We start from the raw sequence: 25,439 nt of genomic DNA, 5'->3' as shown, positions 1-25,439 counted from the left end.
ATTAGTGCAAACTCCAGGTCTTTTAAAAAACTCCAGAGCTGCCTCTGTGGTAAGATGGCGCCTCTCTAAGACCTGCCTCTTCTTAGTGATGAGGAAAAGGCCATAAATCCGTTGTTGTTTATGAAAATTTACAACTTTGCAATACAACTTTATGAGTTGTTCGGTTTTTCCATTGGTCGTTGTCGGTCATGTGGATGGTAACCGTGAACATGAACTTTTTTATAATTTCCCTTGCGAGAATAGAGCCGCATTCTTTTGCTGAGCTCTGTCCTGCTTCGGATCTCTCTGGCTTTCAATCCCCATTTCATTTGTTCTTTGTAAGGCAATAGTGAACAAAGTGTGCGGAGGTTCGGCATAAGCAGCCGCCTAGAACACAGATCCGGGATGGCAATTTCCAGTTCCCCCGCTGGAAGGTGTGGCATATTGGATTCAAAGCACTGGCGTGGCAGATTTTCAACTTGCAACCTGGCTAATTTCCTGCTTCTTCTGGCACCAAAAGGAGGGCGATTCGTCTCCTGTGCAGCCAAAGCGACAGCTGTCAAAGTCGCAGGGGCTCCTGTGAGCCAGAACCTAAAAGGTGAGAAATGTATATGACACTACCGTAAGCAGGGAAACATGGTTTAATACGTTTAAATATTAGACATGTGCAATTAAACCAAATGGAAATGCTACCGGCCAAAAATAGATGTGGCCACAGCTCAGCTTATTTCGGTTTAACCAGTGCATGCAAAAATATGCCTAAATAAAATGTCTACTTGCTATTATTTAATAGGGAAGCCGTGGATTTTTCACGAAGTTTATTTCTGTTTGCATTTGCCTGGGGGTTGCTGTGACATTCAGCTTATTTTCAGGTTTACAATATCAATCCGAGGAGATATTTAATATTTTTTCCCCCGCAGGATGAAAAAAAAATAATTATATAGAAATATAAAAGCTGTAATTTGTCTTTCGCAGCATTAGCTTAAAGTTCATTTGCGGCAGCTGAATTGTAGATGTAATTTATTTGTGATTATTTCGAGGGGGGTTGGGGGAAGGAAAGAAAAATCACACCAATCAGCACAATGTCTCCTCAGGTTATTTCTAGAGCGGGGAATGTGGCTTTGATTTTCTTTATCAGCCCGGGCGCTGCCTGCAGCAGCTCCGCGCCCCGCGGCGGGGCCGTGGGAGCAGCGCCCCGGCAGCTTTGCGCGCCCCGGTTGCGCGGAGCGGGTTTGGCGGCGGTGAAACCGATTTCAGCGCCGGAGACGGAGATTTTCCCTTTCTCCCCTCGGCTCGGAAGAGGGGCTCGGGCGGGGAACGACCCCCGGGATGGAGCCCGGGACCCCGCCGCCTCCCCGCTCCCTTCCTCTCGGTGCCAGCCATCACGGGTGAGCGGCTCGGAGCGCTGGAAATGTGCGCTGTTTGTGCAGCCGGGCTGCTAAAAGCATCGCATTTGCATTGCATTGCGGTATCCGCCGGAGTGGAGCTGCAGGGAGCGGCGGATTATTTATTGCGGGGCCGCGGGTGCTCAGTGCTGCCACGGCGTGGCCGAGCGGCGGAGGCGGGCGCGGAGCGGAGCGGCCCCCGCAGCCCCTGCGAAGGGCAGCGCTGGGAGCGCTCCTGCGGGAGCCCACGGGGGGGAAAAAAATAATAATAATTTTAAAAAGACTGAAATTTAAATCATACTTTAAAAAAAAAAAGAGAGATTAAAAAAAAAAAAATCCGGCCTACCTCACCTCTATGGCAGCATCAAAGCTCGCCCCCGGGTATTCCGGCAGCTGCCCCCTCCCCTTCCCCTCCGCTTTTCCCTCGGTGTGTGTGTCAACTGCGAAATATCACGCTGGGCAGGACGAGCCCGAATCCCCCCAGCGAGCTCCCTAATACCCCTCCAGTCTAAACACCGGGTCGCGTTGCCCAAACTGTTTGGATTAGAAGCTATTAGTTAAAGGTTGTTTTTGGGGACGCTGCCGAGCATAAGAAGGATTTGTAAAGTGGATTTGTATACGAGGAGAAGGAGGCTTTGAAGCTTAAGAGGGTAACTGCCCCCGCACCTGCATCCGAGGGTGGCTGGAGCCGCTGCCGGGGATCTCGGCGCGGGGAGGAAGGCGAAATGCTTGGTGGAGGAGGCGCTGGCCGTGCGGGGAAGTCCGCAAACAAATAAAAGGCGGATGGGATAAGTGGCCGTGGCAAAGTGTGACTTTGTGGCGGTGGCAAAACGCGCCGGCTGGCTTTCCGGGAAGGAAAAGTGCTGCGAAATGTGTCCGGGAGGGCCAGAGCTCGGGGGTAACGGGTCGGTGTAATTTGGGGTTTTCTGGGGGTAGGGGGAGGAGCGGAGAGGACGCATGAATGTGACCGAAGCGGAGATTGCAGTGCAGATTGCTTAGCTGTCACTGTAAGCACTCTAACACGACCCAGCCAGGCAAACGTGCACGTTTAATTCCTTACAATATTATGGGATCAACGAAGAAATGTTTTCGCTGCCCGCGGTCGGCCTTTGGGCGGTTTGATTTGGATGCGAGCAAGAACTTGAGAAACATAAGGAAAGAGTCAAAGAAAAAAAAGAAAAAAAAGACAGAGAGAGAAATAAATCAGTGCGTAAGCAATGCTATAAAATGTAAATATAACTAAGCCTTGAGCGATTTTTCTAGTTTGGTCTCCGTGCGATGGATTCAAACAAAAGGCCGTCTGGCCACAACTTTTTCAAGTAGGGGCGGTGGGCTTCGCTTGCCCCAAGTCTTGATTTTTCACGGTGCGTTTTCGTTCTGACCCACGTTGGCAAAAATCTGCTCGTTTTAAAACCTCTTTGTGCTTGCCGTGTTGTGTGCTTTTTTGCTGTCCTTCCCCTCATTTTATAACTCTGTTTGCCGAGAGTATAAAACTTTTTTTTTTTTTCTTTTTCTATTTTTTTTTTTTTTGAGAAGGCTGGCTTGCAGTAAATACACGTTGCTCGAATGACCTCCCAAAGCCTGTAGCTAGAGAGATGTAATTCTACCAGGTGTGTTTATGGATTAGCTGGGATGAAGAGGTTAAGGAAGTTGAAAAAAAAAATCGGAGGCAATCAACATCTGAATGTGAAAGTCCAGCTGAGACTGCGAACAATACAAACTATTGTGGAGAGATGTTTTAACTCACTACTGTTTTATAGGTATCGTAATCCGCCCCCGGAAATGAGATAAATAGTCCTCCAACAACAACAAAATTCGCCTTTTAAAGCTACTTTAAGAAACGGGGCTCGCATGAATACCACTTTCTGCCAGAGCACGTTTAAAATTAGGCTATTCAATCGGTTGTAATGGGAAAGGATTATGAGTAAACACAGCTTGCAATGTACAACCTCGTGCTATCCCCAGGAACTGCAGGGTTACGGCTGAATTAAAAGCGTCTCAGCGAATTTCATCAGCACTGTTACTGTCCCTGCCCTGGGCCAAGAATTATATTTCCGCTATGGGGTAACTGCCATGTTGAAAAATGAACGTGGAAATGCTTGTTTCATGTATTTTTTCCCTCTTAAAGACACACATCCGCGCTTGATCCAATTATTTGGAGCAACAACGAAACCGATTGGCTTCTGCTGACTCATTAGCGGGGCTATATTAATTAGGAATAGTCCTACTGGCTCGTTTTTGAATTTGAATGTTTGATTCACTCAGCTCCACTTTGGCGGGGGGGGGGCTCAGGGAAGGCAGACACGTGGAAGTTTATTTGGGCTGCTTGCGGGGCTCCGAGGGCTCGCCCGGCCCTTCCCAGGGCCTTCCCGGGCACTTGGTGCAAACCAAAAATCCCCTTCCCCAGAAGGCCGCCGCCTCCTGCCCCAGCCAAAACCTCGGCGTTAATTACCGGAGCGTTCATCAAGACACGAGACCTCACCCACGCAGGAGGTGCAGCCCCCGACACAAAAGCTGGCGCTGGGGCTGGAAGCCTCAGCCGAGGGGCAGCCGCGGAGAATCGCCTCCAAGCCGGAGGGTCGCGGCCGTGGCATGGCGGTGGGATGAAGGGAGAAGCGGCGGCCACGGGGGCTCAAACACCGGCAAGACCCCCCCCCCCCAAAAAAAAAAAAAAAAAAAAAAGAAAAAACCACCAGCGCTGCACGGTGCTGCGCGGAGCCCAGCTCCCCCTTTTCACGTGCTCCAAACTTTCCCTCCGCAGCATCCATCACCTCCTCCCGAGGGCCAGGGGCCGGCTCTCCCACCCTGCGCGGCTCCCGGGGGGCGGGGGGGGGTCGCCAACTTTTACCGGCCGCCCCCCTTCACCCCCCACCCCCAATTAAACCGCCGGGGGCAGGGGGGTCGCGTCCCCATCCTCCGCTGTCACGGCGCGCTGCGGCTCGCTGTATTATTATCATCATCATTATTATTATTATTATTATTGCTGATCTTAGGGCATCTCCCCGGGAGAGGGGCGGCGCCGCCGGGGCCGGGGGCGCGGCCGGTCCCCGCGGGCCGGGGGCGGCGCGGCGGGGCCGGGGCTTGCCGGTAACTTCGCGGCGCGGTGGCGGCGGCCCCGGGGGAGCGGGCGCCGCTCGCTCTCCCATTGGCCGCCCCGCCGTCAGCTGCTCCTATTTTCTGCTGTCGCTTTTGGCGCTCGGCCATCCAGAAACAAACCACTTCGATGACTACTAATAGTTATAGCCAGATGTACTAATACACAACAAATCACGGGCCGGGCGAGGGGAGAGCAAATGAGTTCCTATTTCGTGAATCCCACTTTCCCTGGGAGCCTGCCCAGTGGCCAGGACTCTTTCCTCGGGCAGATCCCCCTTTACCCGGCGGGCTATGATGCTCTCAGGCATTTTCCGGCTTCGTACGGGGCAAGCAGCCTGCAGGACAAGACTTACACCTCACCTTGTTTCTACCAACAGTCCAACAGCGTCCTTGCTTGCAATCGGGCTTCCTATGAGTACGGAGCCTCTTGTTTTTATTCGGACAAGGAAATTAGTAGCGCCTCTCCCTCCGGCAGTGGCAAGCAGAGGGGACACGGGGACTACCCGCACTTTTCTCCCGAGCAGCAGTACAAATCGAGCGGCGTGCAAGCCAAAATTGTAAATGACGAAGGCACCGACCGGAAGTACACGAGCCCTGTTTACCCCTGGATGCAGCGGATGAACTCCTGTGCTGGTAAGGCATTGAATGCAACGGGGAGGGGAGGTGCGGGGGGGGGACAGGAAAAGTTTCTTTCCCCCGGATTTTTGTTATTTTTCAAAATTTTTCCCCCTTAGATAGAGTCCGGGCTGCTGGAGAGAAATGGCTTCTGCAGGGCAGCGTGTAACGTGAAACCCTCCCAGGTTATTTCAGCCCTGGCACACTGGCACCCTGCGAGCGGTGGCCAGAGCCCTGCTCGGGGGTCCGCTGGGGAAAGTTACTGCGGTACCCCTGGGAAGCAGGCAAAAAAAAAATATAAAAATAACAACACCACCACAAGAGAGGGAGCAGAGAGCTTTCGCCCCTCTCCTAAAGCCACCCCAAAGCTTCTGCTCGGCTCCTTCATTGTCAGAGAGCGATGTAAGGACTATGCCCTCTGCGCTGAGGATGCAATGCGTTTGTGGCACATTCCTCCTCGCCCCCCTCCCCCAGCTCGTTAGCGTGGAAGGATTGGATATTGGGAGCACGTTTCTGGGGCCGTGTGCGCACCGCCAGGGCACGGCGGATTTTCTCTGCCTTACAAGTGAACTTCACAGAACCGAACTGTTCCGTCTAGGAGTGGTGCTGGTGGAGAGGAGGGGGGGGGGGGGGCTGCATCGGGCTGGCACTTATTTGGAATCATCCCATTAACACTTTTCCTTGCAGTGCTCGCTAATGGCTCCCCCGCTCTCCCCCTCCCGGGTTTACGCTTGTTGGACTGTGGCTTGCCTTTCTTTTTTGGAAAGTTAAACTTTCAGCAAGACCATTCTGATGCTGCTTTGCAGTCGAGGGCAATAAATTCCGGAGCAAATGGCAAAGGCTGTTCTATGATCTTTAGCTGATGTCTATCGTGAGACTTAAATTACAGACCCTCCGTAGCCATAGCCACGGCGATAGAGCGTGTTTGTGTAAACACACGCATCTGTGCACGCCCGCAGCCACCCGCACACATGCGTGCAGCTCCCCGGCCCGCACACGTGTGTCTGTGTGTGTGCGTGTGTGCGCACAGGCTGGCTGCATGCAGAGGGCAGCTCCTGCTCGGCGATTTATAAGGGTGTTACCTACCTCGCTTCCCCTAGGTCCACCTTACTGACTCGCTTTGTATCACGGTTACCCCAGAAGCACGACGCACGTCCGCTTTTACAGCTGTTCAGGCAGGAGAAAAGGAAAAAATAGGGACCCAAAAAAAAAAAAAAAAAAAAAAGCCTCCAGAAAATCAGAGCACCCCCTCCAGCCCCCCGCCCCCATGAGATTGTGCCTACGAAAGGAGGCAGAATATACTAACCGCTCTTTCTGGTCTGAAATCACTGGGCCCTGTCCAATGCGATCGTTTTGTCTTTACTTCTACAGGTACAGTATATGGAACTCATGGGAGACGAGGGAGGCAAACTTACACCAGATACCAAACGCTAGAGTTAGAGAAGGAATTTCATTTTAACAGATACTTAACCAGAAGACGACGCATTGAGATTGCAAACGCTCTCTGCCTTACTGAACGCCAGATTAAAATATGGTTTCAAAACAGGCGGATGAAATGGAAAAAGGAAAACAAATTCATAAATTCCACACAACCCAGCAGCGAAGAAACAGAGGAAAAGTCAGGGGAGTAGAACCATGTTTAATAAACGCTACCAGGCCTTTCCTTAGCGCTTACTGTTACTATTATTATTTACCTTGTGTTCCTTCTGCTACTAAAATCCTATAGGTTTGTCACAGCCTATTAATTCCCAAAAGGCTTGGTGAAAAAGATGTACATTTGCAATCAACTGTGACTTTCTCTAAAATACGTAGAAGTCCTAGCTTTCGAGCTGCGGTCATGTATATACATAGCCACTTTTCCAAAGCGTAAATGGTGTTGCTTAAAGTATTAGAGACACGGCCCAGATTTTTAAATATTTGAGGGGAGCATGTCTGTGTGGGTGAGTGTCCCTGGCGTGCCTGTGTGAGAACAGATAAGCTAGTATTTTTTTTTTTTTGTGTGTGTGTGTGTGATTATGAATGTGCATATTGTAGAAATATGAGAGATTTTAGAAAATCTTGGCTTTATCTTTTTACTAGTTCTCGCTACGGCGGGCCGTCTCGTTATGCTATGTTTGGGATTTTATGGTCTGTAGGGGAGAAAAAAATAAGTTTTACACACGTATAAGATATTTAAATAGTAAAAAAGAAGAAAAATACTGTAAAAAAAATCGTTGTATAAAAAGTTGCGTATAAGCTTGCAGTTAAAGCGAAAAATGAATTGCAGGGAGGTTTCTAAATGCCGCTAAACTGACTCTAATCTGCACTACTGGTATTAAAGTAAGAGCACGGCGTTCAACTTTAGGACGAGCGAGGGAAGAGGTTTTGAAGCGGGCGAATTTCTGTGGTTCCCGTTGAGCTTACACCGAGATTTCGGTGAGCTCGGCTGTACACTGAAGGGGCTTTGAATTATGGACTACGTTTCTTGGGGATTTGTGGGCTTGGGTCGGTCTTCTTTTTTTTTTTTTTTTTTTTTTTTTTTTTTTTTTTCCCTTCCTATTTTGAATTAAAAGAAAAGTGTCTGTCGGATTAACTCGGAGATATTCTCCCCAGCTTTTCTGGTATCTTGATTCACGTTCGCATTTCCTCGCACTGAGAAAAAATAAATAAATAAATAGATACTCTAAGGAAAAGTAGCTTCGATAACATGGTTCCATGTCGAGTTCTGCGTAAGTAATATAGGCGCAGTGAAAATTTTGATTAATATATACGTTATAGCTCTCTCTATTATATTGTGCGTGTGTGAGTGTGCGTGTGAAGCTGTGTACAAATCCACTTGTACACGCATCGAGGCTCTTTTGTTTGCAAGGAAGCGCAGTTTGGGCGACCGCTCTAAACATTTTAAAAGCCACATCTCGAGAATCCTAATGCAAAATGGCTACCACCGGCTTCGTATTTTTTCTGGGAGGCAGGAAAAGTCTCGGCGACCGTGCAGCCGCCTGGAATTTGCCCCCCTAGCTAGGAAAAACGCCGTGTCCTGCCCGCGTAGCTACCTGCCACCGCCGGCCGGCGGGACCCGCTCGCCTCTCCAAACCCGCTGCGGGGGAGAAAGGGGACGATCATAGGAACCCCGACAGGGACTCGCCCGCGGCCGGCATCCGACGATGGATCCCGCAGGATCTGTGCGTGCCGCAGCCCAGCCTCGCCCGGCCGGGGGGCACGGAGCCCCGCCGAGCTGCGGCCGGGGGGCGGCGGGGAAGCTCCGGGGGGCGCCGGGGAAGCGCCGGGGGGCGGCGGGGAAGCGCCGTCCGGCGGCCCCTTCCCTTCCCCGGCGGAGAGCTCCTCTCCGCGCCGCCGTCGGGGGCCGTCACCCCGGGCCGACCCCGCGGAGCCGCCGCCGTGCCCCGCGCCGCCAGCGGGTGGCGCTCGAGGCCGGCGGACGGGCGGGCGGCGGCGGCGGCGACGCGCGGCGGCGGCGCGCCCCGGGCCGCCCGCGCCCTCCCAGCTCCCCCACCAGTGCACGAGTTTACCTCTAGAGGTCATCAGGCAGGATTTACGACTGGACAACAAAAGCACGTGATTTGAAGCCGTACCCCATATTTGGGTGCCTACGTAGGAGGGAACCAAGTACATGTCCCAGTCATTTCCATAATTCATCATAAATTGTGCAAGGGTGCTATAGACGCACAAAACGACCAAGAGCCACAAATCAAGCACACATATCAAAAAACAAATGAGCTCTTATTTTGTAAACTCATTTTGCGGTCGCTATCCAAATGGCCCGGACTACCAGTTACATAATTATGGAGATCACAGCTCGGTGAGCGAGCAATACAGGGACTCCGCCAGCATGCACTCCGGCAGGTACGGATACGGCTACAATGGCATGGACCTCAGCGTCGGGCGCTCTGCTTCCACCCACTTTGGTGCCAATGAGAGACCCCGCAGTTACCCGGCCAACACCACCTCTGCCTCGACAGAGCCCAGGTACAACCAGCCCGCGACGTCTTCCCACTCGCCTCCCCCTGACCCTCTGCCCTGCACCGCCGTGGCCGGTTCGCCTGTCAGCGAGAATCACCACGGGGTGAAAAACTCCCTCGCCAACTCCACCAGCACTTCGTCCAATTCCAGCAGCAACACGCACATCAGCAGGGACGGGGTTGGCACCTCGTCTGGGACTGAGGAAGACACTCCAGCAAGCAGCGAGCAGGCAAGTGCCCCGACCGACCAAAGCACAGCCCAGCCTTCACAGCCCCAGATCTACCCCTGGATGCGAAAACTGCACATAAGTCATGGTAAAGCAAATACCCTGTTCTTTCTTTATTTCTCTGGAGGAAAAGCAGCCTTTAATGTAAACCGGGTGTCTGCGCCGAGCAAGGTCGGGGAGAGGGGGAGAGGAGGGCGTGAGAAGCGTGCAGCCTCCGCGCACAACTCCGCTCGCAGGGAAGCCCGCTCCGTTGTCTGGGCAAGTCCCCCCCGAAAGCAAAGCGCACGGCCCCCCGAACACAGCCCGCCCGGCTCCCACCGCCGGCCCCAGGCTCGCAGGGAGCGGGGGAGCAGCAGACGCCTTCCCGGAGGGGGGACCGAGAGCGGGGGCTGCCCCTGGCTCTGCTCTTCCAGGGGGATCCTCCAGTGGGAACAGCGCTGCCGACCCCCTTTCTTTTGCCGAGCCGTGGTAAAAAGAGAATAGCCGAGGGCGAGGAGGGCACTTTACACTGCCGGGAAGCCGGGGGGGAGGGGGGCGAGCACCCCCCCGGACTCCGGGGGAACGGGCAGAGGGGCGCGGGGGAGCGCAGCAGCCCCCAGCCCTCGCTACCTGCCGTGCCCTGGCGGCCGGGGGAGCAGCCGGGGGCTCGCCGCCTCCCGGAGCCGTCCCCAGCTTGGCCGTGGGAAAGGGCTGCAAGCCTCAGCCTCGCTCGCCCAGCCCCGAAAGCCCGGCGAGCGTCGCGGGCATCCTCCACGCCAGCTTAGCTGGGGGAGGCGTTGGCGGGGGGGGGAGAGCACTAAGCGCTCGATGAAAGAGTAGTTTTCTCTTTTTGGGGGAAATCGAAAGCAAAATCCGAGCGAAAACTTCCCACGACCACCAAAGCCCCCCTCCCCCAAGCCTTTTCGGAAAGGGGCTGGAGGGGGAAACTTGTTGAGCATTTATCCAAACCAGAAACAAAACCGAGCAGGGCTGAGAATAACGGTCCTGGTGGCTCGTGGCTGCAATAAGACACGAAGGCTCCAAGTCGCTGCTGAGAATCTAAATCATGTACTTTTCTCTTCCAGACAACATAGGGGGACCAGAAGGGAAAAGGGCTCGGACTGCTTACACCCGATATCAGACCTTGGAGCTGGAAAAAGAATTTCACTTCAATAGATACCTGACCCGCAGAAGAAGGATTGAAATAGCACATGCTCTTTGCCTCTCAGAGAGACAAATAAAGATCTGGTTCCAAAACAGGAGAATGAAATGGAAAAAGGATAATAAGCTGAAAAGTATGAGCATGGCAGCTGCAGGAGGGGCATTCCGTCCCTAAGCATTTGATCAATTAAAAGTACTGAGCAGTATTAGCTGACCCTGCGTCTCATGTCAGTACTAAGTTGACTTTCTAAAACTTCCTTGTGTTACTTCTGTGAAGAAACCCTGTTCTTGTCGCCCTTATTCATCTTTTAATCATGAGCCTGTTTATTACCATTCTCTCGCGTGTATAAGTAGATCTGCTTTTATCGTACATTTCTTTGTCTTGAATGGCTTTGTCTTGAAAAAAATAATAGATGTTTTAACTTATTTATATGAAGCGAGATGTGTTACTTGAAGTAACTGTTAAAAAAAAGCAAAACAAAAAAAGGAAAAAAAAAAAAAAAAGGAAAAAAGAGAGAGAGAGAAAGAAACCCTCCCCCGGTTTAGTACAAATGTTATGTGTTGCACTCAACCTGCTTAACTGTGCATGTGTGGTCAAGTGTTAATGTCTGTATAGCTCCAAGCTGTTAAAAATATTTTTATTCAAACTACCTATATAATTCCTGTGTAATTAATGCTGTTGTAGAGGTGAAATGATGAAATCAACTGAACTTGTCCTACGTGTAGTGAATAGTGAATCTGTGACGAAAACTGTGATTCCAAGCAGTATGTCCTTGCTGTGCCTTTGTATATGACTCTTTGCACGAACTCTTAGAAGTGGCTCTTATTAAGCGCAGCTTCTGTGATGTATGTTTTTTTGTGAACAAAGTTACAAATATAGTCAAAGTCTGGCTGTTTGAGCAAACTGTGATCAGCTTTTTTTTTTTTTTTGTATTTGTTTTTAAAAAAACTGACTGGAAATCAACAAAAAAAATAAACTTTCTATTGTAAAGTTTTCGTGATCTGGTTTGTGCAAAGCAAGAAGTTGTGCTTCCTGATTTGCCTCTTAGAAATATTAACCCGTGCAGAGTTTGTAATAATATTTTACCTGGCTCACGCTGCACGTTGCAAGAGGTAGAGCTGCATTTGTCCGATACCAGTATTTTTAATTGAAAGTTTTACCATAAGTTCCTCCTTAATGGTTTCTGGCTAGGTGGAAAGCTGCATTGCAGGACCACAATCAACACCCTTTGTGGGTGAATCAACTGTTAGTTGTTTGCTGATGGTTGAAAAAACATGTGCTTTGTTAAAACACCCTGCTAACTCCAAGACGTGTTTGCATCGCTCTAGATTTTCTCCTGTGGTTTCATTAAGTATATTTGCAGGACAGCCACGTTAGAGCCCTCTGCGTCTATTAGTAACACTCGATAGCCACTTTCCCACTTTTGCCCTTTACAGATTTTTTTGGTTTTCTTCGCTACGATTAGTTTTCTATAAACGCAATGTTACTTACCCCATCAGAGCTTGAATGGTTAACTCTTCTGAGCTTCTAAGAGCAACTAAAGATTTGCACATTTACTGACTGGTTACATTGATGCCTTCCCTTAAAAGTTATAAAACAGTAAACTTTATAAGCCCCAGTTCCGGCTATATGACATTTGGGTGCCAAATGAATAGGGTTTTGTCTATGAATTAGATCGTAAAATCATCCATAGCACAGACAGATAGGCTCACTGGCTATAAAAAGTCACGTGGTGCCATTAAAGTAAGTTTTATGGTTTTGGGGAGTTGACATCCAACATTATATACCACATAACATATAATCTCACTGACGCTGGACTTCATTTGACTCTTTTGCAGGCTACGTGTGCCTCCTGGCCATTCAAATTGTCAGTTTTAGGTACAGAAGTATCCAAACCACAAGTTCTCAGTACTGTATGAAAAATGGCTCCTTGCAAGTCAAGGTAAGTTTTGTGCACAAGTTCCTTAAAGTTTATTTGTACAGTTGGGAGCCGAGGCTCTCGCTCGCTCGCTCTCTCTCTCTCTCTTTCTCTTTCTCTTTCCCTTTCTGTCCGCCTCGAGCCTTTCAGGACTGTCCCACCGAGCCCGAGAGGCAGGAGCAACCACTAATGATACAGGTTGCGCTGCAAATTCCCCCATCCCTTCACTCGCAGCAGCTAGCGCTGTATTTTAACGATCAAATCAAAGTAAACCACAATAAGCGACTTTGGCAGAGATGGATTTTGGGGCCTAGCTTTAATCACTTTGACTACCGCAGAAGATAATTACTTCCTTTGCTCCAATAGACTCTCCAAGTTTGGAGAGGTTTTGTTTAGCAAGGACTAGTTACTGCAGGCGATTAAAAAAAGGGAAACAAAATAGATAGGGCTTGATATTATCTGGGCAGTGTCTTAAATAAGCATGATAGAGGTGGAGGCGTGCTGATATGGTAATAATCTTTGGATTGGCAAAATATGTTGCACATCAGAGCGAGTATTAAAATGGCACGGACTGCACTGGAGTGCTTAAGATTCCTATTTTCTGCGATGGGTCGTGCAGAAAGCTTTAGCTATGTGTATACGTCCATCCGCGAGTGTGTAGTGTCTTGTGAGTGAGCATATTTAGAACATTGCTGTAACTTTTTCCAGCTCCTACGTGTAAATATACAAATATAAATATATGTGAATCGTGCGCGTGTGCATGCCTGTACAAATCTACATATGCGCCTGTATAAAGCTGGCCACATGCATCTGTTTATCCAATACCGGTGTATTTATGCATACAAAGGGTGTGTACGTGTGTATACATATATATGTTCCTGCGAGTTTTTTTTTTTTTTTTTTTTTTTTTAAGCGAACCAATTGACTGTAACTTGTAGCATTAATACAAGAGACTACAGGTCATTAGAGTGCTGCAAATTATGAAATACGGGCTTGGTTTATTGAAGATTGTAAATATCCCCATAGCTCTGCTCTCTCCCTCTCTGCCTTATATTGCTGGCTGCCATTGTGGGGTAGGCCCCAGCTGCATGTTTACTTCCACATTCTTTTTATTTAAGTGGACTGTTCTCACTAGAGTGTGATTACTCAGCAATAAACTTTATGGCCGGATTTAACTTTAGTCTTTGAATTTCCAGGACTTGAATGAAAGGGTGAAAGGAGCTCTGTCTCTCTTTGGGTAGCTTTAAGGCCTGATCCTTACCCTTAGAGAGAGGGATCGTGGGGGTTTGGATGGACTATTCGGGGGCTGGGGAAGAGATCTGAGAATTAGCTCCAAAATACTTCTGTATGCAAACCAGTTGTGGGTATCTCCGCTCAGGTTCGGATCAGAAGGGATTCAACGCAATCGCTTCTGCAGGTTGCATTGTTTTCCTCGATGTGTCATAAACTCGAGTTTCAAGAAGAACTGGGCGGTTTGATGCGAGATGGGAGACAGGCTTTGTTGTATTTTGCTAGCGCTACCCAGCCTGAAAGCTGCAGTTTGGACGATATGTGGCACTGAGAGCAAAAAGAGAGGAAGGCAGAGGGGTACAGGAGGGTGAGGTTGGCGCGTACCTCTGCAAGGTCTGCACAGGGTCCACGACTGACATTGCCGACTGATCCCTTTCTTAAATCTGTCTCCCTTTCATGTTAAAGAAACGGTAGTATATAAGGTTGGCTCAGCTCAAAGATTTCCAAGTTTTACAAATATTTAATATTTGTAGTCAGCCTCCTGTGTAAGATAAATGAAGTCCGAAGCCTTTGTGTCTGTGGATCTTTCTGTGAGCACTAAACAAACACACATGCATATGTTTTTATATTCAAAAAATGGGAAAGGCTTTAAAAGCGCATATCCAAATACAGATTTGAAAATTATTTCCGTAATAAACAGCTGGGGATTTTATAGTACACTAGCTGTCACAGTTTCATCAATAGGAATACCAGAAAGTTTTTTTATGATAGGCGTGTATTATATTATATTATGTGCCATAAAAAATTGATAGTTCGAGGCAAAGGCATGAAAGGACTTTAAAAGTTTGGGCTTCATTCATATACGTGTCCTTTTCTGAAGGAAAATCCTGTTCTTGTTACAGAGAATGATACTAGGCGCGAACCATTCACTATTACTCAATAGTCGACAACATTGCATTATTTGAATTATCTGGTGAATACACAAACACACCCCCACACCCTTTCAACTAATATTTTTGGAACCTGGATATCACCCCGCGCTGTAATGGTCTAAAGCGAAAGATTTGGTCCTATTACTTTCACATTTTTGGATGTGCTTTCTAGAGTACATTCTCGTAATGCTGGGAACAGAAATTCAAGAACTATGGTGAAAGAAAAAATATCACGAAACCCATAAGCATATAAACCCGCACGTACTGCAAGAAGCACACTAAAAACAAGAGAAAGTTAGCTAGCAATGACAACTTCTCAATATTTTTGGCCCTGCCTTGTTCTAAGCAGAGCAGTCGAAGTCACTCAAAACCAGAAGCTCATTAAGATTTTATAATCCACTTTTTAAATTTTAAATTCAAACAACTCCAGACTGCCGAACTCTACAAAAATATTCCCAGGTCCTAATTGTTTTCTGAGTGAAAAATGTCATGGAGAATAATCGCCTGGAATCGAGAGAGAGGTCTTATCTGCGCACATTATTTTTCTGCTGTGTTTTGGGGATTAATGCGTGCGAGTTTGTTTTACTTTAGGCATGGCAAGTGGCGTTGAGCGCACTGAAATATAGTTTACTTAATCCTCTGAAAGAAATACTTGAGTGTAGTGTGTCATGTCTAAGCGTTAGGCCAATTAAAGATTAGGCAACTCTCTTAATGTGTGTAACTAGTGACTTTGTAAGTCGTAACTTTCTCTAAACCAGAAGTAGAACAATTCGCTTGAAAGTCATCCGTAAATTACAGTTCTGAAGCGCTTCCTAAGCCGCGCAAACGCCCTAATTGCAGAACATTACGGGGAAATTATTATTCTGCCATTTCCTTACGTTTAATAAGTGTGTATCTGTGGAAGGGTGACAATAGAAGGGTTTGCAATCTGCTCCATGGGAAATTGAATGGAACAGATCAGGAGGGGCGGATCAGGAGGTTTCGATTTCAAACCCTGGATACTGGAGCAATGCCTTTTCCCTCCCCGCAAATACAGATTTAACGCATTAAAGGCAGACATAAGTAAATCTCCTGACCAAGTCAAGGCATCGCCTTGCTTTCTTAGCTCTTTCTCTTGCCTGCCCTTAAAATATCCCCAATTTGTTGTTAAAGTTGCTACCCAGAGCGCAAAAAAAAAAAAAAAAAAAAAAAAAAAAAAAATACAGCTCCCACAGCCGCCTGATCATCTTCGAAAATATTATTCCTTTCAAATGAAAGCATCCCCACTAACGTCTCTCTGGAAGGCACATACTCATGGACCATCATAGTCACATGTTCGTGTAGCTACACGCACAAACAATATCAAATCTGACACGGAGAGCGTGTAAAATTTGCTAGGATTTCGCCTTATAGCACGCATAAGGAATCTTTCCTATAACCCCCCAAAAATGTCTTTTCAATAATAATATTTGCTATGAAGGTTATTGGGTAATTATTGCAATTTTGTGGAACAGTCCTTGCTTGAGGTGAAGTCTGTCTCTAGATAACAAATGGCAGCCCGTGCAGTTCACTGCCAGGTTAAGTAAATGCAGAAAAGATAAATCTGCACACCCTAGGAATCACCAGCAGAGCTCGCTTTAGACCAAGTTCACAGTCAACTCGTTTGCCTAGACAAGGCTTCGCAAACAATTAGAGTTGTTTCTTTATGTTTAAATCAAGGAGAAATGACTAAGACCCTAGCAGCAGAGAGCTGCAGCTTTTCCCCCAACGCCAGTCTCTACATCCTTCCAACCTCACGCCCAGAACTTACCCAGCATTTCACCTGCAATTGTAACCATATAGCGCCTTTGAGTAACAGGCTTTCCTCCAACGCTGCCGAAAGGGTGTGCAAACTGATTTAACAGCACTTTACAAAGCTGCCAGATTAAAGAAAAAAAAAAAAAAAAAGCAATAATTAAAAATGCAAACGTATCCGATTTCTCAACAGCAAGAAGAAAAAAAAAAAAAAAAAAAAAAAGCCCTTAGAAAGCGGGGGGAAACGGCAGAACTATTGAAACAAACAGTGCGAGTCTCTTACTCCTAAAAGAAGCTGCATAGCTTTTGTATATCTTTGTGGTTAAGGGCGTTACAACTGCAGGTCAAAAAGTTGAGGGTCAAAAGTTTACGTTTTGCACCACTCTTAGTCATTCGCCCAGACAGAGTTTGATGTCAATGTTATAGCCGAGATCTTGACTATCAGCACAAAAGATAAAATAGCTTTGAGTTACGTGTGTATCACAGTATGGACTCCAGGTGAACCCTACTGGCTGAATGACCTCAATTACCGAGGAAAGGATAGAAAATTCCTCTTTTCAAGAGTAATACACGTTGTATTTCATCTTGAATTATCGGCCACATTTGTGTCTGAATATCTCGGGTTCAGGCGCGGCAGGTAAACACGCATGTTACCCCCACGCCAGCCGCTGGTGCTGCCTCCTCCGAGAGTCAGGTAGCAAAATGTTTCACCCTTGTTTATTATATAATAACCCGCTTTAAGAGGTTTAATGTTAAGCCTTCTCACTTTGCAAAATGGCAGGAAGATAAGATAGGAGCAAAGCTATTAACGTGTGTATCGATCCTAGCCGCGTCTTTGTTTTTGCTCTCGTTTCTGTAGCGACCACTAAACTGTGCTTAAACAGGACATGCTGCAGATAATACGGGCGGGTTATATGTTTAGTCCGAGGGAGCTCGCTTAAAACCGCGGAGCGATGGGGCCATGTTGTGCTACCGATGGAAAATATTGTGGAGAAGCTGGCGCCCAGCGCGGCTCCGTGATTTGGATGGACCTCAGAGCCTACTGGAATTACCCGAGGCAGCAGTTGCCAGTGAAATGGGGAGCAGGAAGGGATGTTTTCCCTCCTCTCCCCCGCCAAGAAAAAAAAAAAAAAAAAAAAAAAAAAAAAAAAAAAAAAAAAAAAAGTTTAGAGGAATTTCTTTGCGCAGAGAGTTATTTCCACATTGCTGGGATTTTTTGTTCCCAGTGCTGCCTCGGTGTTGAAGCTTTAGCTCCTCGGCTAGGCGGGTCTGGAGGGAGAAGTGGCCAATATTGCACAGGGAACTGCATTTTGGGGAGAGCACTGCAAGGCGCCGCCGGATTCAGGTTGCAATGATGGAAGGGGGAAAGGAGATTCCAAAATATTGATAAACAGCTGTGAAAGGTGTGGAGGAGGGGACAATGCCATGAGGAATGCAGAAAAGGAGCGCACCTCGCCGCCATCCACGCCTTTCGACCCCAAAGGCAGGAGGCTACACCGTCCTCGATGCATTGGGCACGCGTGAATTATTTGCTACAGACCCAGCTGGATCGTGGCAGCCGGGCGATATTTCTTGGGAAGAAATTTGCGAGGTGTTAGATTTCAGATTAGCCAATGTTGTTATTGGAGATTTTGCCCGAAGTACCTGCCGAAGCGCAGAAAAGGTGTGCATGCAAGTATTTGCTCGGCGTGTAGACGTTGCTCGCATGTCCCTGCTGCTGCTAACTTGCAGAGAGCCCTGGCATTGCGCGTTTGGGGAGCCTTCCCTCACCGGAGATATTGTTTAACCTTTCACATCTAGAGTATTTATTTGGTGTAAGAGCGAAGCCTGATAACAAGCTAAAAGCCATAGCCAAATATCTATTTTGTTAAAGAATAGCAGGCAGATTGTTTCCAAGAACAACAATGCGTCTTTGATACACCCAGAATGAAAGCTGTTGCTATAACTGGGTTACTCAAGAGAAGGTGACTGAAATTCATTTGCTTCCTTACCAAAACAATTAGCCTCTCGAATTCCATATTTTTCAATCCAGTCTAGAATAAAAATATCAATGGGAATAATGGGAATATTTTCAAGGAAGCTGAAACTTCAGCGAATATTGAATCTTCTGAATCGGTGTCTAGATTATTCCTTAAAAAAAAAAAAAAAAAAAAAAAAAAAAAGTTAATAAATTGAGACAAACTATTTCTCCCCTTTCACTCTCTGCATTCAGCACACTGCTCTCTGGTATGGAAGGTATGGTCAAAAGACCATTCATTTCAAATCCGGGCACAAATCACATTTTCTATGTGTTTATTTAACCATGCCAGGACAGAGCAAGCAAATCCCGCCAAACATCCAGTTGTTAAGAAGAGAGCCAGTGCCAGTGAAGTCCCCGCTTACACAAAAGTATGAACTTGGGCAAAAATATGAACATTGCCCCAGTAGCGACCATATAGAGCGAGTGCTTGCAACCGCGGAAGGCAGTAGCTGCCTCGGGGCTTTATGATTCCCAGGAACAAAGGAGGGAATACAGTCGATACATTCCATAACGTTTACATTTTCCCGCGATTTTTTCTTAATTTTCCCTTAGAAGTAGTGACCTGGGCAAAGCACCCCGCTATCTAAAAGACACTGTTATAGACCTTTTAGAAAAACTAAGTCCAAGGCCGAGGTGAACTTCAGGTCACCGCGTCTAACAAATATGAAAATGTCGCCTGGTGAAGGGCACGCCTTGTTATTTAACAAAGACTGTCAATGTGTAAGATTAATAAGAAACAAAATGCACACGGTGTCACTTTTCGGTCACTTTGAAACTTGGGACAGCCTCGCATTCAAGAGGGGAAAGCTGGGGCTAAATATATTCAAAATGGTTCAAATCAAATTCAAACCAGGCTGCTAGTGCGATTCTTCCTCCTCCTACCACTCTCTCTGTGGAGGGTGCCCGGGCACGGCGAAAGGTTGACTTGAATTATTATTATTATTATTACTATTATTGCTGCTGTTATTGCTATTCTTGTTATTATTTTCTCTTTCGTTGTCATTACGGTTTAGCCGCGCACGTGGAGGGGAGCAGGGGTGCTCAGACGTTTCCCTAGAAAAAAGGGGGATCCCCCTCTCCTCCTCTTTGGGTATGCATGAGGTTGGCTCTTCTTGGTGCATGGCAATTAACTCTCTCCCTCTCAACTTCATTCCAGTGCAGTCCCCATCTCCTCCTCGGCCAGCCTCGGCCAGGAAACTCTGGCTCCTCTATTAACTGATTAAAGTCTCCTTCACCAGCGAAACCGAGCCTTCAATCCTCCTGCAAAAATAAGGGACCTGGCCTATTTTTCCTCTCCTTTTCTTTCCTTGAGAGGTTAGGATGATGCTACAAGTTTGTTAAAGGGAAGTACCGGGGGAAAAAAAGGGTTTCTGAGATTGTTTATTACAGCCATAAATCTTGCAGTAAAATGTCGAAATGGCCGTGTGCAAGATAACACTTGGTGGTCTTGGCTGGGTTCTTGTTTATGATAACAAAACCACAAAGACATGGAACAGGCCTTTTGGAGGTCCTGCCTCAGCACATCTTCGCAGACTAATAGAACCACACGAAAAAACAGACTGCAGCCGCGCAGCTCAGGTCACCTTGCAGATTTACAGTCGTATACAAAATCGCATCCTTCTCCGTTTAACCGAGCGCCAGAGACACACAGTAGAAAGAGGTGCAGTGAAACAAGTATACTTTGAGATCTAATCACGGTAAATAATAGGAAGCAGAACGCGGTCAGCTCTCCGAATAGAGCGCTCAGCCTACAAATCAGGACACCAGTTTTCGTTGTGTTTTACCGTGGCTCGGGAGCACGGTATCTGCTGTAGTGTTCTAGCCATAGTGTCTCAGGACTTGTCCCTTATGCCGAGGATAATGGGTACGGTAATCCAGTGTAATTCATCTGGTGCTGGCCAGCAGGTATTTGTACGTGTGTGTCTGTGTGCGTGCATGCATCTCCTGGACGCCGGGAAACTGCTCTCTGCTCGCGGGGGTCGCTGACAATCTTTCATTTTTTACAGTAACGTAGGTGGGAGCTTTAGTCTTGTACAGTATGAGTCGCCGTGTTGCTTTTGCTTGCTTGTTTGTTTGTTTGCTTGTTTATTAATAAAACAATGTCGCCTTTCCCGTCAAATGGGTGCTGCTGCACAGTTGCGGCTCTCTCTCTGGGTGCGTGTGTGTAACCGCATTTCCTCTCCATGCAGAGTAAATAGAGAAACTTATCTATTACACCAGTTAAAGAGTTCCATAGATGTGCTGTTGGAAATGAGTAAGTAAATGTGTTTTAACTCTCTTTACAAATTAGACATTCGATATGAGCAGGAAATGAGTGATTGTTTAGATAAGTACCCCAGTATACCCAAGTGCTGGAAATGTTCTAACATATTACAAGCCGCCTGCAATGTGCGTGTGTGCGTGTGTAGAAAATATAAATCGATACGCTGTGTGTCTAGTTAGATAGAATATATATTCAAATAGAATTTTATTGCATGTATCCATTATCTATAAAACTGCAAAAGGCAATAATCTGAATTTAAACCAGGCTAACTGTTAATGTAATATCTTTAGGAGGGCAAGATCTAAAACGTATCGTATTTACGCTTGATATATTAGATGTATTTTCCCATACCAGGGGATGAGATTACCCACTCAGCAATTATATTCGCGAGGGGTGCGGTAAATATTTATACGTGGTTTTATGCTTTCGTGAAAAGGTGAAAAAAAAAAAAATCCGAGAAGTTCGCTTCTAACTCCCAATCTACGAGAGTAGATGGCGTTCAATAAGTATTTTTTCCCCTTAGAATAAGAGTGTAATTAGTTTCACCATCAAATTTCAATTACCTAAGGTCAGGGCGGTTGCCTCTTCTCCCTCTGAGCTGAAAATATCGTTAACAGCCTCAGTTTTAGCACGGCAGAAGTGCCCGAGTGCCCTCTCCCCCTCTCCCTCCTACACCAGGGTTTCTGAGTTACTTCTGCGAAGGCTCAGGCGATTTCTCGTGGAATTAGAAATCCAGAAATAAACCCAGCACCACGCACACCAAAGCGGCGGGCTTAAATTCGTAGTTTGGCAAACGCTGCTCTGCGGGAAGGGAGCAGCGAGCCGCCGGTAGGAAGTGTTAGGGACCTCCGTGTCCGCCTCCCTTTCCCCCTTCCTCTTCTCCTCCCCGTTATTCCCAGCCTCGCTGTATCCCTCCCTTGCCCCACAAGACACTTAGGGGCTGTCTTCGGCCTTCCCTCGCCGTCCACGCTAACTTTTGCATCTCATCCTCCAGCGACCGCGGCTGCAGAGGCGCTGGGGGCCGGGGGCTGCCGGCCCTCCGCGGTCCGGGGGCAGGGGGGGGAGCAGAGGAGGTGGCCGCAGCCCGGCAGCCCCGACTCGAGGCTATTTGGAGATGGGCTCGCTTAAACCGATCGTGCAACGCCCCGTGTAACGCCTGCCTCCCTCCGGATCACGCAGCTGGGCTGCGCTCCGCTAAATAGGGGAAAAAAAAAAAAAAAAAAAAAATCGAACCCAAAGTGTTGTGGGGAAAAAAAAAAAAAAAAAAAAACACGAAACTGTCAGGTCTGGATTAGTTTTATCTCGCTTGACACCGCGACGGCCCGAGCCGGCGGGGATGGGATGGGATGGGGTGAGGAGCGGGCGCGGGGCGCGGGGGAGCCCCCGTCGGGGCCGCCCCGGGAGGAGGCGCGGAGGCGGCGGCGGCGCCGGGAGCGGCCCCCGCGGAGGGCCCGCGGGTGCGGAGCTGCCCCGAGCCCTGCGGCCGCTCGCCCTCCTTCCATTTCCTGATCCGGGGTCCGCGGCCCCGCGCGGTAATTGGCGCTGGCGGTCAGGTGGTGATGGTGTGTCGGGGTGTGTGTGTGTGTGTGTGTGCGCGTGTGTTGTGTGTGTGTGTTGTACGCGCTCCAGGGGTGGGAAGAGAGGAAGGGAGGGGAGTGCGGAGGGGAGGGGGGGGGGGGAGAAAGCTGGAGGCCCAAACTTTGGCAGCGGCGAGCACTTGACAGCGGCGGGAGGGGGAGAGGGAGGGAGGGGAGGGAGAGGGGGGGGAAGGGGAGGGGCCTCGTCGAGCCCAGAAAAACGACAACGCGAGAAAAATTAGTATTTTTGCACTTCACAAATTAATGACCATGAGTTCGTTTTTGATAAACTCCAACTACATCGAGCCCAAATTCCCTCCCTGCGAGGAGTACACGCAGCACGGCGGCAGCGCCGGCAGCTCCTCCGCCAGCTACCACCCGCACCCGCACCCGCACCCGCACGCCCCGCCGCCGCCGCCGCCGCCGCCGCCGCCGCACCTGCACGCCGCCGCGCACCCGGGCCCGCCGCTGCCCGAGTACTTCCCCCGGCCGCGCAGGGAGCCCGGCTACCAGGCTCCCGCGGCGCCGCCCGGGCCGCCGGGGCCGCCTCCCGAGGCGCTGTACCCGGCGCAGGCACCCTCCTACCCCCAGGCGCCCTACAGCTACAGCAGCGCCGGCAGCGCCGCCCCGGGCCCCGAGCAGCCGCCCCCGGGCGCTTCGCCGCCGCCGCCGCCGCCCGCCAAGGGCCACCCCGGGCCGGCCCAGCCCCTGCTCCCCGGCCATGCCCTGCAGCGCCGCTGCGAAGCGGCCCCCGCCGCCGGGGCCGGCACCGGGGCCGGGTGCCCGCTGCTGCCCGACAAGAGCCTGGCCGGGCTGAAGGGGAAGGAGCCGGTGGTGTACCCCTGGATGAAGAAGATCCATGTGAGCACGGGTGAGTTGCCCCGGGCAAGGGGGAGGCTGGGATGAGCCTGCAGAGGAGGGAAGGGGGGGAGGGTGCTGCCGGGGCCGGGACGGGTCGTTGCGTGTGTTTTTTTTTTTTTTTTTTCCTCCTTCCCTCCTTCTCCCTCCGCGTTTCCTAATAAAAAAAAAAAAAAAAAAGTGAGAAACCTTTTGTATCCGGGGTCCTTTATCAAAAGATTTACGAGACGCCAAACTGTTAGGGCAGTAATTATAGCCCCCATAAATTTAATTGCCCTGCAGTGGCTCTGGGCCATGTGTCTTTGAAGCTTTTCTTCTAACCCAAATGCCCATCACCATTTTTTATTGCTCCTCGATTGTCCCCACTGTCGATAGGCTGCGAAACAATTTTTCTTGCCGTTATGTATCTTATTTGAACCTGGTGTCAAGTTATTATATAATGATTATGTTCCATCGCCCCCCCCCCCCTTTTCTTTCCCCTCCGCGTGTGTGTGTCCGTGTGTACACGTTCAGTCAATCCCAATTACAACGGAGGGGAACCCAAGAGGTCTCGCACTGCCTACACCAGACAGCAGGTCCTGGAGCTGGAGAAGGAGTTCCACTTCAACCGCTACCTGACCAGGAGGAGACGCATCGAGATCGCGCACACCCTCTGCCTCTCCGAGCGCCAGGTCAAGATCTGGTTCCAGAACCGGCGCATGAAGTGGAAGAAAGACCATAAACTGCCTAACACAAAGATGCGCTCCTCAAACCAGTCCACACTGAGCCAGCAGTCCAAAGCACAGACACAGGGCCACCCCCATCCGCTCGATGGGTCTACACCCAACGCAGCCGCGCTATAAATACGGTTATTATTATTATTTTTTTTTAATATATATATATTTACCTATCTATTGGGGTTTTCCAGCTGCCCGTGCTGGTGGTTGGCCGCTTGGACCAAACAACTGTGTAAAATAAAACAGGAGCAGAAAAGGAAGACGAGACGTGCCCAAGAACGGGCACATGTTTAAACCAAAACCCGGACGATTGTCTACATTGTATATAGATAATGGTTCCATGCCCATCATTTTTTTTCTATTTATGGAAACACTCTCTTGCCCTCGGTGTAAGAGAGTGCTGGATGCTGTCACGGACGAATTCTCTGTACCTAAGACGGACTTTTTTTTTTTTTTTTTTTTTTTTTTTGTAGAGAACACTTTAAAAAATAAAAAGACGGTTAAAACAAAGCCAAGACCTCGTGAGACACTTGTGTAAGGCATTGACTTGAATAGCGGTGTTTCGTGGCGTGGTCGTGGATTCTCGTGTGCGTGTGTGTGCGTGTGAGGGTACACATACACGTTTGCACACACGCCAACACAGGAAAGCGAGTGAACACGTTCACGGAGGTCAAAAACTTAAGAAAACTGTCCCCTCACGCTGTCTCAAGGGAAGTGTTTTATGTATCAAAGGTAACTTAACTGGTTTTAAGTGTAGCCCCCGCTGTAGCTGTGATATATTAGTTTTTCTCCACGTTCCCTGTTGCATTTATTTAAACAAAAAAATGCTATAAAGGCTGTTGCTGTCTTCATATTTGGCACCGTCTCAATCGTTTGGGTCCATGTACAATTTTGTGGATTTTTGGTGTAATGTAAACAGTGCCAAATGCTGGTAATAAAGATTATCCTGTACAAAAGAATTAAACGCTTGAAACACACAAGTCCCCTCAGTGCTGTTTCCTACACCTTGTGCTTCGCTGGTGTTGGCACCAGGAACGGAAAACAACGGTTTAAGGCATTGTTTTAACTTGGATTAATATTGTCAATAAGGTAATGGTTGCTTTAAATATAGTGCAAAGCGTCTTGAATCCTAAGTGCCTGCCTGGAAAAAAAAAGAAAAAAAAAAAAAAAAGGCACAGTAGGACGAGGAAAGGTCTTGCTGTATTGTGTAGGTGAGTGGTCTTCTCTAGCAGACTTGTGGCAAAATTAATCCGGCTCTCCATCGCTGGGCTTGAGACTGTTTTCGACCGCAGCACAGAGAAACTGAGCTTCTACTGGGAGCCAATAAGCTCCCCTGGCGGATTTTGCTGGAGGAGAAGTCACACATGCTCCCCATGATAACACTTTAAATCTCTAGCCAGTCGTGATTTATTCGTTCATTTTCATCCGATTGTGATTTCTCAATTGGCTAGCACTTCGAAGGGAAATACATGGGCGGTAACCTGAAGTTTCTCTAGCTGTCTTTTCTGTTTCTCTTCCTTTTTTTTTTTTTTTTTTTTTTTTTTTTTTTTTAAGACCATTTCGAAACGTTTAGAGAAAGCCTTAGCAGTGACACGAAGCCAGGCACAACCAACTCGAACCGTTTATCTAACCGAGATCCTCCAAACGATGGAGGCGAACCGGGGGCCAAGAGGTTGCAGCTCGGAGCCTCCCCTCGCTGCCTCCGCGGGCTTTCACAGCTCTTTCCGAGACCAGCACCGAGCTGGGGAGG

The 25,439-nt window shown here is 48.6% G+C and overlaps 3 protein-coding genes and 1 long non-coding RNA gene across 7 annotated transcripts; 3 read left to right on the top strand and 1 right to left on the bottom strand.

Moving 5' to 3' along the window:
• Positions 1-249: 249 nt before the first annotated feature.
• Positions 250-22,156, bottom strand: LOC311430991. 4 transcript variants are annotated; one of them, XR_014689158.1, is made up of 3 exons: positions 16,272-21,822; positions 1,711-2,504; positions 250-570 (listed from the first exon to the last, which is right to left on the bottom strand). It is a non-coding gene; the product is annotated as an uncharacterized lncRNA (long non-coding RNA). The 4 variants fall into 4 exon arrangements; XR_014689159.1 differs by having other exon boundaries at positions 2,031-2,504; positions 16,272-21,821; XR_014689160.1 differs by having other exon boundaries at positions 2,425-2,504; positions 16,272-21,821.
• Positions 385-6,738, top strand: HOXA6 (homeobox A6; the record flags this gene model as incomplete). The annotated part of the gene is made up of 3 exons (XM_084508036.1): positions 385-577; positions 4,836-5,093; positions 6,447-6,738. The coding sequence occupies 3 exons, from the start codon at positions 385-387 to the stop codon at positions 6,704-6,706; spliced, it is 711 nt and encodes a 236-aa protein (XP_084364162.1). The 3' UTR covers positions 6,707-6,738.
• On the top strand, positions 8,570-11,305 carry HOXA5 (homeobox A5). The gene is made up of 2 exons (XM_084508033.1): positions 8,570-9,349; positions 10,326-11,305. The coding sequence occupies exons 1-2, from the start codon at positions 8,788-8,790 to the stop codon at positions 10,574-10,576; spliced, it is 813 nt and encodes a 270-aa protein (XP_084364159.1). The 5' UTR covers positions 8,570-8,787; the 3' UTR covers positions 10,577-11,305.
• A 149-nt stretch (positions 22,157-22,305) lies between the features above and the next one.
• On the top strand, positions 22,306-24,669 carry HOXA4 (homeobox A4). Its single transcript, XM_084508035.1, has 2 exons — positions 22,306-22,986; positions 23,487-24,669. The coding sequence occupies exons 1-2, from the start codon at positions 22,380-22,382 to the stop codon at positions 23,813-23,815; spliced, it is 936 nt and encodes a 311-aa protein (XP_084364161.1). The 5' UTR covers positions 22,306-22,379; the 3' UTR covers positions 23,816-24,669.
• The last annotated feature ends 770 nt before the right edge of the window (positions 24,670-25,439 follow it).

The sequence above is a fragment of the Aythya ferina genome (assembly GCF_964211825.1).
Source record: "Aythya ferina genome assembly, chromosome: 2".
NCBI classification, from domain to species: domain Eukaryota; kingdom Metazoa; phylum Chordata; class Aves; order Anseriformes; family Anatidae; genus Aythya; species Aythya ferina.
This window is presented reverse-complemented; position numbering and strand designations above follow the sequence as displayed.

Coding starts and splice junctions, on each gene's coding strand:
- HOXA5 (XM_084508033.1), top strand. CDS start 8,788: ATGAGCTCTTATTTTGTAAACTCATTTTGCGGTCGCTATCCAAATGGC. Junction 9,350..10,325: donor AAAACTGCACATAAGTCATG/GTAAAGCAAATA, acceptor TTTCTCTTCCAG/ACAACATAGGGGGACCAGAA.
- HOXA4 (XM_084508035.1), top strand. CDS start 22,380: ATGACCATGAGTTCGTTTTTGATAAACTCCAACTACATCGAGCCCAAA. Junction 22,987..23,486: donor GAAGATCCATGTGAGCACGG/GTGAGTTGCCCC, acceptor GTACACGTTCAG/TCAATCCCAATTACAACGGA.